Source organism: Chiloscyllium plagiosum, unplaced genomic scaffold (genome assembly GCF_037043375.1).
Source record: "Chiloscyllium plagiosum isolate Xiang-an unplaced genomic scaffold, Cpla_swu_hap1 HiC_scaffold_26, whole genome shotgun sequence".
Classification (NCBI taxonomy): Eukaryota; Metazoa; Chordata; class Chondrichthyes; order Orectolobiformes; family Hemiscylliidae; genus Chiloscyllium; species Chiloscyllium plagiosum.
In genome coordinates, this window is record NW_028270164.1 from 11,092,656 (window position 1) to 11,105,958 (window position 13,303).

At 39.0% G+C, this 13,303-nt stretch overlaps 1 protein-coding gene across 6 annotated transcripts in view; it reads left to right on the top strand.

Annotated features, from left to right (window-relative positions):
• Nucleotides 1-12,837, top strand: part of LOC122563074 (nuclear transcription factor Y subunit alpha-like) — a 66,167-nt gene extending 53,330 nt beyond the window's left edge. For 4 of the 6 annotated variants that reach the window (XM_043716456.2, XM_043716452.2, XM_043716455.2 and 1 more), the window contains one exon: nt 12,141-12,837. Coding sequence is in view for 4 of the 6 variants with exons in the window: in XM_043716452.2 (XP_043572387.1) it covers nt 12,141-12,191 (51 nt within the window). In the remaining 2 variants the exon portion in view is untranslated. Of the gene's footprint in view, nt 1-9,989; nt 10,036-12,140 lie in introns of all 6 variants that reach the window. The other 2 variants (XR_006315479.2, XM_043716457.2) reach the window with 1 other exon arrangement.
• Nucleotides 12,838-13,303: the final 466 nt, after the last annotated feature.

Genomic DNA, 13,303 nt, shown 5'->3' on the forward strand with positions numbered 1-13,303 from the left:
GAAGGAGACCAGAATTGCACGCAATATTCCAACAGTAGCCTAACCAATGCCCTGTACAGCCACAACATGACCTCCCAACTCCTGTACTCAATACTTTGACCAATAAAGGAAAGCGTACCGAACGCTTTCTTCGCTATCCTATCTACCTGCAACTCCACTTGTAAGGAGCTATGAACCTGCACTCCAAGATGTCTTTGTTCAGCAACACTCCCTAGGACCTTAACATTAAGTGAACAAGTCCTGCTAAGATTTGCTTTCCCAAAATGCAGTACCTCAGATTTATCGAAATTAAACTCCATCTGCCACTTCTCAGCCCATTGGCTCATTGTAATCTGAGGTAACCTTCTTCACTGTCCACTACATTTACAATTTTTGGTGTCATCAGCAAACTTAGCTAACTGTACCTCATATGCTCCCATCCAAATCATTTATATAAATGATGAAAAGTAGTGGACCCAGCACCGATCCTTGTGGCACTCTACTGGTCACAGGCCTCCAGTCTGAAAAACAACCCTCCACCACCATCCTCTGTCTTCTACCTTTGAGCCAGTTCTGTATCCAAATGGCGAGTTCTCCTTGTATTCCATGATATCTAACCTTGCTCACCAGTCTCCCATGGGGAACCTTGTCAAATGCCTTACTGAAGTCCATATAGGTCACATCTACCGCTCTGCCCTCATCAATCCTCTTTGTTACTTCTTCAAAAAACTCAATCAAGTTTGTGAGACATGATTTCCCATGCATAAAGCCATGTTGACTATCCCTAATCAGTACTTGCCTTTCCAAATACTTGTACAACCTGTCCCTCAGGATTCCCTCCAACAACTTGCCCACCACCAATGTCAAGCTCACTTGCCTATAGTTCCTTGGCTTGTCCTTACCACCTTTCTTAAACAATGGCACCACTTTAGCCAATCTCCAGTCTTCTGGCACCTCACCTGTGAGGTGGAGATAGGTAGCACAAGGGGACATAGCTTTAAATTGAGGCGTGATACATATAGGACAGAGGTAACTTCTTTAGTCAGAGAGAAGTAGGGGCATGGAACACACTGTCTGCAACAATAGTAGATTTGCCAATTTTAAGGGCTTTAACTGGCCACTGGAAAAATATATGGATGAAAATGGAACGGTTTAGGACAGATATGCTTCAGATTGGTTCCACAGGTCGGCACAACATTTAAGGTACTGCACTGTTATGTTCTACGTAGAACTGAAGATAATTTGTTGAGGATATAGCGAGTTAATCTAAGCATAAAAGAATAGTTGTAGATGAAAACTAGTGAAGATGCCATTTGAGGAAGAAGTCAGTGGTAGGAAAGGGGCTCTGTGTGGGATGGACAGTTAAAGGGACTGGATATTAATTATTGGCAATTGGACCAGAAAATGCTACTTTTTCGCAATAAGCATGTCATCAAATGATTGGCCCAGAAGGAAGCCATTCAATTTGATGTGTCAATGCCAGCTTACTTGCAAGAACATCTGGTCCAACTGTCTGCTCCTTTTCCTCATAACCCAGTAATTTTTTTCTCATCAGATAATTGTCTATTTAGAAGGCATGATTTAACCTGTCTCCAACATCTTAGGCAGAGTCAATTAGCAAGAGAATAAGGGATATCTTAGCAGAGGTACTGAAAATTTTGAAAGATTTTGATGAGAAGAAACTGTTTCCAGTGATAGCCAAAAAACACACGTGTAAGATATTTGGCAAAACAACAAGAGTAGAGATTAGAGAAACTTCTAATGCTGAACTATTTATGATGTGGAATATGAATGTATAATAGTGGAGATAGATTCATTAGTTACTTTTAAATGGGAATTAGACATATACTCAAATAATTGACGGACTGTGAGAAAGAACAGATTAGCTAGAGTAATTGGAGTCATTCTTTTTAAAGAAAGATGTATTGAATGTCAGCTTCCTATTATACATAATTTTAAGAAAAGAAGATAGACAGAAAATTTGAAATAAATTGTTCTGGCAGTTTTTCCTGTTTGAAAATTGAAAAAAAGGTACAAGGTGGCAGTTTGGATTGGGGACAGAAATTGGAACAAGACTGTGAAAGATATTTAAATGAAATCAGTTATTGCCTGGAAAATAAGGATGTGGTGTTCAATAATAGGGATAGGCTGCAGCTGGATTTGGGAAGAGAAGTCAGATCATTGCAGTTAAGTCAAAGGCAGGTAGGTTGATGTTCTTGAATTTTTTATCAATTCTGAAAAAGAAAATGGTCTTTTAAAAGTTTTACTTTTCCAAATTAGGGTGTAAAGGTACTTTATTACTTGGCATTATTCTTGTGAAATGAGATCAGGTGACTTAATGTAAAACTTCAACTGTGCTATGTAACAATAGTATGCTGTGAAGCTGGTTCGTGAACTTTTGAGCTACTAAATTTATTTATCTAGCATTTCTAAAATTTAATTTGTTATGGTTTGATGTCAGATCCAGTTCTGATTGTTGTACTATAATGGCTGGCTGCTATGAAAGAAAACTTCCATGTGATAGTTCTGATTTCACACAAAACACTTCCTGTTGTATCAGTGATGCAGTATCACTATAGAACTCATACTTTCTTCCATCAATTAAAATTCCAATTTTCTTTAAAGGAATTGAACATAACTTCAGTACCCTTTTACTTGGTTAGCAATGTGCATTTAAATTTGCTGGTCTCCTCAACTCAAATCTGGATCAGAGTAAATGACTAACATTTCATGTGTATGTTTTTAGAGGAAGTAAATTTGATTAATTGTTTTTAAATTGAGTTTAGTGTCATGCAGACTGAAGGTATGAGTATCTTACGTGGACCTGTGTACAGTTTAAAATATCAAGTAAGTACAGACAGTGCTGGAGGAACTCCGATCTGGCTGCATCTATGGAAAGAGAAACAGAGTTAATATTTCAAGTTCAAAAGATTTCTTCTGCATTCTGGAGAGTTTCTACAGATATTTTAAAAAGAAAAGCTTTGACAAAGTGAGTATCCATTCTGTAGAAAGTGAGTCTGAGGAATTAGTAATGGAAAAGAAGGAGAAGGCAGATGTATTGAACAGGTTTTTTGCATCATTTTTCACTTGAGAGGTTACAAGTAACTTTTCAGCAATAGTTGTACATCAGGAAAAGAAAGGAGAGGAACTTAAGAAAATTATAATCACCAGGGAAGTGGTTCTGAGCAAATTATTGGCACTAGGAAAGTCTCCCAATCTTTCATCCTAGAATCTTAAAAGAATTGGCTTTCAAGTTAAATGAGGCATTTGTTTTAATTTCTAAAATTCATTAGATTCAGTCTAAGTTCCATTTGATGAAAATAGTGAATGCACTTTATTTATTTTAAAAAGGAAGGAACACCGATAATAAGCTACAGGTTAATTGACTGAGCATATGTCAAAGAGAAGATGTTAGAAGCCATTATTGAAGCCATTATGTCATTACAGGACAAAAGAAAATTTCAAAGTAAGAAGACAGAGTTAATATGTTTTTGTGAAAGCAAAATTATTAACCAATTTAATCGGTTTCTGTAAAGGAATAACATGCTGTGGATAAAGGGGAACCAATGGAGGCACTGTTCTTAGATTTCCAAAAGACATTTGATAAGGAACCACATCAGAGGTTATTGTAGAAGATTCAGTCTCATAAGGGTAATGCTTTGGCATGGATAGAATATTGGCTAGCTAATAGGAAGCAGGAGGCAAAAATTGATTATTTTCAGGTTGGCAAGGTGTAATGAGTGGTATGCCACGGGGATCAGTGGTGGGGCCTCAACTCTTAAAATTTAAATGAATTACACGAATGAAGAGAGAGGTCTGAAGAGGACATAAGAAGGCTACAAAGATATATGCAAGTTAAGTGAGTGGGCAAAGATCTGGCAAACAGATTGTTAGAAAATGTGCAATAATCTATTATGGCAGGAAGAATAAAAAAAAAATCTAAATTGTGAGAGATGCAGAAAGATCTGGCTGTCCCAGTATATGAATTATTAAAGGTTAGTATGCAGGTACTGCAAACAGTTAGGAAAACTAATAGAATGTTACTGTTTTTTATTTTAGGGGCTTCGGATTACACTTCAGTTATACAGGGCATTGGTGAAATCGCATCTTAAGTACTGCATACAGTTTTTGTATTCTTTTTATTTTAAGGAATGGTGTTGATATGTTGGAAGCAGTTCAGAGAGGTTTATCAGACCAATACTTGAAATGAGTAGGTTACCTTATGGGCCGGTTTGGAGAGGGGAGGCTTGTATCCATTGGAATTTAAAGAAATATAAGGTGTCTTAATTGACACCTTGAAGGAGAATCTAGGACAAGGGATCACTGTTTCAAACACAGGGTTACCCATTTAAGACAGATATATGACTTTCTGCAAGGAAGAAATTCTTAAGTCATTGGAGCTTTGTATAGGTTTAAAGCACCAAAGGTGGTAGAAGCAAAGTCCTTGAATATTTTTAAGGCAGCGATATAACCTTTCAAACTCTTGTTGATCAAGGAACTTAAGGGTAGGTGGGAATGTAGAGTAATCAGATTGATCATATCATTGAAGGGCAGACCATGCTTCAGGGCCAAGTGAGATACTCCTGCCCCTGATTTATATGACTTCATGCCAGAGGTATGTAGCTGTCAACTTAGTGTTATGTAAAGCTTGTGTGTTAATATGTTCTTAAAAGCTTTGTGGTTAAATGGAGATAAATAACAATCTTAATGAGTTAGTACAGTTGAATCATGTTTTGGAAGTCTTGCATAGTTATTCGATCAGTAAATAGTAAACCTCAGTCAGACTATTGAACAAGTAGCATGGATGTAGGTTTGCTCACTGAACTGGAAGGTTTGTTTTTCAGATATTTTGAAGGTAACATCTTCAGTGAGCCTCGAATGAAGCACTGGTGGTGTAGCCCACTTTCTATTTGTGTTTGGGATTTCTTGGATTGGTGATGTCATGCCCTGTGGTGATGTCATTTCCTATTCTTTTTCTCAGGGAGTGGTAAATGGGATCCAAGTCAATATGTTTATTGATAGAACAAGCAGTATATTGTGATCCCATGAGGATTGGAGTCAGCTAGATTGTCTATATTGTTCAGATATTCGGCTTTTCATCAAACCAGTGAACTTGTGACTGTTTGAAATCTGGAACTGCATGACTGCACAAATCCCCAGATGTGATACAATGTGCAGCTGTTATGGAGGCACAAAATGAGTAATTAGTAGTTTAAAGGGAAGTCAAGAGTGCAATCAAAGAAGCTGCAAGATCTGAGCTTGCCACAAATTTTTACTACTTCTGTAGAATATGGTAAAAATACTTTACGTAGTCACTGAATGATTAGCAAGGAAGATATATTTTGACTTTAGTATGCTTCTGGCTGATGAAAGGCCATCAGTTATTCGGGGAATGAATTCCTAAATTCATGGTATTTTTGGATTTGGGGCCAAATATCAAACCAGATATCTTTTTGGAGAAATAACTGGAGAGGAGAGCAATAATAAGAAATTTGCTTCAAAGGCATGTAAGAAAGACACAATTATAATAATCATGGGGGATTTCAATAGTGCAGGTATATTGGGAAAATCAGGTTGGGAATGGAACTCCACAAAGAATATATGGAATCTCTACAAGATTTTGTTTGGAACAGCTTGTCATAGAGTCAAATAGAGCACAGGTAATTCTGGATTTGTGTAATGAAGCAGACTTGATTAGACAGCTAAGGTGAAGTAATTCCTTGAAAGCAGAGTCACAGGTAGATAGGATAGTGAAGAAAGCATTTGGCATGCTTGCCTTTATTGGTCAATGCGTTGAGTATAGGAGTTGGGAAGTTATGTTACAGCTGTATGGGACATTGATTTGGCCACTTTTGGAGTATTGTGTGCACTTCTGGTCTCCTTACTATAGGAAGGATGTTGTGCAACTTGAAAGGATTCAGAAAAGATTTACAAGGATATTGCCAAGGTTGGAGAGTTTGAACTATAGGGAGCGGCTGAATAGGCTGGGACTATTTTCCCTGGAGCATCAGAGGCTGAGGGGGGTGACCTTTGATGTTTATAAAATCATGAGGGGCGTGAATAGGGTGAATGGACAAGCTCTGGATCTGTGGTCGGCATGGACGAGTTAGACCGAAGGGTCAGTTTCCGTGCTGTACAACTCTATGGCTCTATAATCCCTAGGGGTCAGTGACCATAATATGGTAGAATTCACCCTGCAGTTTGAGAGGGAGACGTAGCTGTGTTGCAGTTGAGTAAAGGTAACTACAAAAACGTGCGGGAGGAGCCTAGCAGGGAAGAGCATGGAGCAGCCCTGGCAGGCATTTCCGGGGGTAATTCGGGAGGCTCAGCTGAAGTTACTCCCAAGGAAGAAAAAAACATGCTAACGGGAGTTCAAGTTGACTATCGGTGATTAGGGAAGTCAGGGATAGCATAAACGCAAAAGAAAAGCATACAATGTGATGAAGATTATTGGGAAACTTTAAAACCTGCAGAGGGTAACTATAAAAGCAATAAAGGTGGAGAAGATGAAATAAGAGAGTAAGCTAGCTAGTAATATCAAAGACGATTGCAAGAGTTTTTATTTAGATACATGAAAAGTAAGAGAGGCAAGAGTAGACATTGGACCACCAGAAAGTGAGGCTGGAGAAGTAGTAATGGGAACAAATAAGTGACAGAGGAACTGAATGGGTACTTGGCATCATTTTTCACAGTAGAAGACACCAACAGCATACCAGAATTTCAAGAGATTCAGGGGGCGTAGGTGAGTGTAATTGCCATCACTAAGGAAAAGGTAAGATTAGATTCTCTACAGTGTAGAAACAGGCCTTTCAGTCCAACAAGTCCACACTGACCCTCCGAGGAGCAACCCACCCAGACCCATTTCCCTCTGACTAATGCACCTAACACTATAGGCAATTTAGCATGGCCAATTCACCTGGCCTGCACATTTTGGACTGTGGGAGGAAACCAGAGCACCCAGAGGAAATCCATGCAGACATGGGCAGAATGTGCAAACTCCACACAGACAGCACCTGGGACCCTGGTGCTGTGAGGCAGCAATGCTAACCACTGAGCCACTGTGCCGCCCCAAGCAGTTGGTGTGAGAACAGTGAGCACTCCGCTCCTGGGTGGTTTCGAGCCACCAACCTCTCGGTTAACAACCGAATGTGCTGACCGATTGCGCCACGGACACGGGTGCTAGGAAGCTGAAAGGTCTGAAGGTGGTTAAATCGCCCTGACTTGATGCACTACACCTCAGAGTTCTGAAGGAGATAACTAAAGGCTAGTTAGCCTGACCTTGGTAAGGTTTTAGGATCCATTATTATCAGTGAGATTGCAGAATATTTGCAAGTGTATGGTAAAATAAGGCTGAGTCAGCACGGCTTCCTCAAGGGGAGGTCATACCTGATGGATCCATTAGAAATTTTGAGGAGGTAATGAGCAGGTTAGACAAAGAAGAACCAGTGAACTTGATTTTCAGAAAGCGTTTGACAAGATGCCACACAGGAGGCTGCTAAATAAGAGCCATGGCGTGAGGGCAAGGTACTGGCATGAATAGAGGATTGGCTGGCTGACAGAAGACAGAGTAGGGACAAAGGGGTCTTTTTCAGGATGGCAGCTGATGACTCGTGGTGTTTTGAAGTGTTTGCGTTGGGACCACGACTTTTCATATTGTACATTAATGATCTTGGTGAAGGAACTGTGAGAGCATTATTGCTAAGTTTGCAGATGACGCAAAGGTAGGTGGAAGGACAGGTAGTGTTAAAGAAGTAGGGAGGCTGCAAAAGAACTTGCACAGACGAGGAGATGGAATACAGTGTGGGAAAGTGTGAGGTTATGAACTTAGGTAGGCGGAATTATAGGCAGGAGGAATAGTGGCATAGACTATTTTCTAAAAGTGGAAAGACTTCAGAGATCTTACACAGTCAGAAGTTATACAATGCCAGGTTATAGTCCAACAGGTTTATTTAGAATCATGAGCTTTCAGAGCACAGCTCCTTTGTCAGAGCACCTGACAACAAAGAAGCAACACTCTGAAAGCTTGCGATTTTAAATAAACCTGTTGGACTATAATTTGGTGTCATGTAACTTCTGACATTGTCTATCCCAGTTCAACACCGGCATCTCGACAGAAAAGGAAGGCCAACGCAATGTTAGCATTCATTTCAAGAGGGCTACAATACAAGAGCAGAGATGCACTGCTCAATCTGTGTAAAGCCCTGATCAGACTACATTTGGAATATTTTGAACAGTTTGGACCCAATATCTAAGGAAGGATGTGTTGGATTTGGAGGGTCTCCAGTGGATGTTTACAAGCATGATCCCAGGGATGAAGGGCTTGCAATTGAGGACTCTGGTTCTATACTCTGAGTTTGGAAGGATGTGTGGGAGGAATCTCATTGAAACTTACAGAATATTGAGAAACATGGATAGAGTAACCATAGAGAAGATATTTTCACTGTATATGTCTAGGACCCAAGGGCACAGCCTCACAGTAGGGACATCTCTTTAAGAACTGAGATGAGGATGAATTTCTTCAGCGAGAGGGTGGTGAATCTGTGAAACTCATTGCCACAGAAGACTGTGGAGGCCAAATCACTTAAGACAGAGGTAGATTCTCGATTAGCAAGAGGATCAAAGGTTACGGGAGTAGGCAGGAGAATGGGGTTAAGAAACAGATCAGCCTTGATTGAATGGCAGAGCTGACTCGATGGGGCTAACTGGCGTATATCTGCTTCTTTTGTCTTGTTGCGGTCTGAAATGGATTATTAGAAAATGATTGGAACCTTAATATCTACCTGTCCTGTGTAGTTACTTTGGACTAGTAGTGGTTCTGGTAAATTCTTGCTGTTCAAAGCTGTTCATGTGAGTAAGTGATTTTCAAAAATCGAGCTTTATGGCTAAACCTACACTGTAGTGATGAAAAGGTGGGTGCTGCTGCCCCAATCCCTCAGCAAATTTCACATGATGCAGTCCTCACTTTCTCCTAATTTCACATGATCCTAATTTTGAGAATCCAAGATAGCTTTGGGGATTTCAAAGAAGGAGAAGAGTCAGAAAGGGGTAGTTTAGAATGGGTAAAAGGAATGCAGAATTTGGCAACTCTCAGCAAACAGAATACAAATGTTTCACAAGGGCTCTGGAAGAATCAGAAGAGAGCACAGAAATAAGACAACAAAGAGTTGAGCGTTATGTGAGAATTGTAACTTAGTGGCGGCATAAAGAGAACAAATCATTTGGAGTGTTACAGGTGGAAGGTCAGAGGATACTAAAACTTTGGCAGACGAGCATCTGAACAACATTGGGACTAGAAGTCAAAAGGAATCAGAAGAAAGGGAAGAGAGCAGGAGAGCGGCTTGCATCCACTGAACGAATTTGTTTCCTCTTTCTGAAAACGAAAATATGTAATTTACTAAAATTGGCAAATATTGATGTGAAAGAGATCACCATAGCTTTGTAGACCTTCAAGTACAGGAAAGATATATTAAGATGGCACCTCTCCCCTGTTCTGGAGAGGTCAATCACAACACATGTCACCTGCAATGGATAAAGGAGTATGGAAAAGTAAATATGTCCTGAATCATCGGTCTTTACCCAAAGCATTAACCCACAATTCACCTTCAGAGCTGACTCATCTGCTGTATATTTCCAAAGTTGTGTGTCTGTTACCTGATTAATCTGGTCTCTCGTCAGCTGCATGTTATTAACTTGTTTACAATATTGCTAAAACATTCAGATGTATGTGAGCACGTATGCAATTTGAATAAGGGGAAATCCTATCTCCTAATTCTTCAGAGTATACAATTTTTCTTGTCATGTTTTCCCACCTTTGAATGTAGAAAGGAAAATATTGGAAATTGTACACAGACCATTAATGCAGTTTATTTTCTTCACCCTTGAAGATGTATTCCTGTGAGAAATGAAGATTTTTATAATGCTAGCCCTAAGTATTTATTAAAAACCAACCCTTAAGGTTGTCATCTGTAATTTTTGTGATATTTATTTGTATATTTATATTTATTCAACAGCCTGAATGATTTCTGGGTAGGCTGTAGAAAAAAAAACAAAAAAAAGGTAATGTATTATTCTGTTACATTTTCAGAGTGGTGTGGGGCTACCACCTTCACTCTGCACTCTGACATTCTCCTCAACAAAAGTTCCCCAGCAGTGCAGGTACAGCCAAGGTAGTATAGGAAATAGGACAATTAGAATAACAAACTCTGTTTTTGTACACACTTGAACTTATTAAAGCCATTAGGTAATAGATTTTATCTGTTTAACCACAGAAAATTATCACATTTACTGTACTGCAGCTATTGGTTTAAAATATGGCACTGTTATCTAGAATCCACAAGAATACTGCTCACTTCCCAGAGTTTGGGCAATCACACTTTTTATAAACTGAAAATTCCGACTTGTTCTGTTTTGGAAAGAAGCCACTTTTAACTCCTCTTCAAAAGCCTTGCACTTAACAAAATAACATGTCCAAGTTCCCTCTGTAGCATCGCTCCTTCAAACAGTAGTTATGCTTCTACAGCTCATTTTCTTTTTCAGTCTTAATTGTTGTCTGATCAATATTTCTGGGCACTTATCCACTTCAAACAATTTGAACAACCGTAGTAGCATTTCAAGGAGCTTTCCTGACAAGCTAAACAAAAAGCAAAATACTGCAGAAACTCGAAGTTTAAAAACAAGAAAGCTGGAAATAATCAAGTGTGCGAACATTTGCAGAGTAGCAGAAGATGATCAGTCAATATTTCAGATCATTGTTCTTCATTCTGAAAGAAGAGTTTTGCACCTGAAACACTGACTGGTTTCCAGTGCTTCACAACTCTTCCTCAACCTGAGTATTTCTAGATGTTTCTGCCTTTTGTTTTCCCATGTACTGTAACAATTTCAGATTGCATCATCAGTGCACACACTGGAACTGTGCTTATTTGTAGATGTACTGTATTAGTCATTTTGAGTATGTTCTCAATCCATGAATCCATCAACTTTTGAGGTGTTTGATCTGGATAAATATTGCTACACAATAAAATATACTATATCACGGCAGTGAGCATCATCATGTGTTTGAAGGCAGCGAAACCCTTTTAGTACTTTAATCAGGAAACCAAGATTAATGAATAGTTAAGAATTCACAAAGGTTGAAAAAATTCAAAGAAACCCGCCAAATTAAACAGTTATTGGATGATGCCAAGGTTTGGTTTTAAAAGTCTGAAATTGAAAGCAGATAGGCATTTGGAGAGGCAAGTAGTTGCACAGTTTTGAATAAATTATATGAGGTGAATGTGACCAGTCGAGATTGAGACATTTAGCGTGAAGAAGTAGATACCCAATGGTACGGATGCATCTTTGAAGAGATGAGAGAAAAGCTTTGAGCACCGGCCAGAGCAACATTGAAATAAAGGCAGGAGAAGTAAGTTTGTGATAATGTTTAGATGCTGGAGATGGGAAATGGATCACCTATCCTATCGTAAGATTCATTAGATCCTCCAAGCTATGGAAGTGCTAAAGTCATGGACTGACTTAGCCATTATAGAATGTTCAGAGTTTCTGGGAAAAAGGAAAATGTGTTTGGCATGATTAAGGAATCTAGGCTTACTGGAGGTAGCAATAGAAGTGATAGGGATTTCTGGTGGCTAGTTTTGCCAGAAACATTGAATAGCTATAAAAGAGAGATTGATGATGTCAGGTTGGAATCAGCCATTGCACTGTAATAGAGATGGAGATTGTGTTTAGCAAGAAATTACAAAAGAGAAGATTAATCAAATATGGACTGTTTCCACACTGTAAGTAATCTAATCTAATCTTCAGCGTGTGTAAATAAGCTTTAGAGTGAGGAGGGCACTATGAAAGGGATCAGAGCCAGAAGACAAAGTTGTGAGGAACCCCTGGGTTAATGAAACATGCCAGCTAATCCACTATGAACTACAGCCCAGAGTGTCTGACAAATGGTAAACTCAGGACAAATGATATTTACAATCTAACTTATTATCTGTCCTTATATCTACTTTTTCCTGTAGTGGATAATTTAAGTCCTTCAATTCAGTTAGAATATATAAACCTTCTGGGTAGCATTTCTCAATAATTATTAGTTTCTGAATTGATTTTACATAGAAATTATGCACATTACATTTTACTGAGGTGTAATCTTCTCCTTTTCTTCCTCTCTGCAGAAACACCAGCAGAATGAAGAAATAGTGGGTCAGGTGATCAGGGTGGCCTAAACCTCTGCCTTATGCAAGTCCTTTGAAACAGACACCTAGTCAAATTGACGGTCTCTCCTCCATCCAGTATTCCTACATTGACTGCCTCGCCTGCATTCCTGAAACAAGTGGAGCTTTACAAAAAAATGGTCTTCTCCAGGGGAAAAACCTTCTTTTCCTTGAGAATTTAGACTAAATAACATTACTGAAGTGTCAGTGATGAAACTCACTTCAACAGGAAAAGGACTTGGAGTAACTTTTAGTCTAGGTGGAGAAAGCCAATGTTGCAACTGCTTTCAATGGTGATGGTACCTAGTCTGTTAGTTTTGGATGTATGGGGAGAATCACCCTGATGCTTTGTCTACTTTTAGAAAGTTGACAAAGGTCAAAGTGTAGTGTCTTGTAAATTTATCAAAAACCTCTGGGGATGAGGGAGAGGGTTAAAAACACAAATGGAATAGTTATCTTGTAATGAGTGACAGAGGAGAGGAAGGGGTTTACCTGATGCATTTGGTATGTTATTATGAAACTTACATGATTTTGTATTTTTTCCAGTGTTTGTTAATTGAGATAATGTACAAGTGCGTTTTTTTTAATTTTCATTGTGTACCCAATGCAATTACTCAGTAAAATGTAGCAGAAAGACTGCTTCCTGAGAAATGGTAAACCATTTTAGAAAACCATTTATTTTACAGAATTGGTATTACGTTGGATGCAATTTCAGTGCTTCAAGTATGGCTGTAATGTAGCAAGAAAATGTTTTTCTTAAAAGGGATGATAGGGTATATTACAAAGTAGTAAGTTAGTGCAGCATGAGGGCCACTACTCAACCATAACATTCAGATATTTCAACTTTAATCATTAGTTCATCCTAAGGTAGGTCAGCCGGGACAACAGTAGATCTTGACCTTGCGCCTTTGAGTTGATTGGGGAAGTCATCACAAAACATTTAAGGTATGGTTGTTGTTTCTCACCATCTTGGTTCCTGTACGGTACAGATGTCTGGATGTTGAGAGAGGACAACTCAGTGACACTCTCCATAGTTCAGTGACGCACCAGTGTTCATTGTCTTGCATGAAACATGGCAATTTTTTTGTGGTCAGAGAAATGTATTGCTGTCAACAAGACCTTAT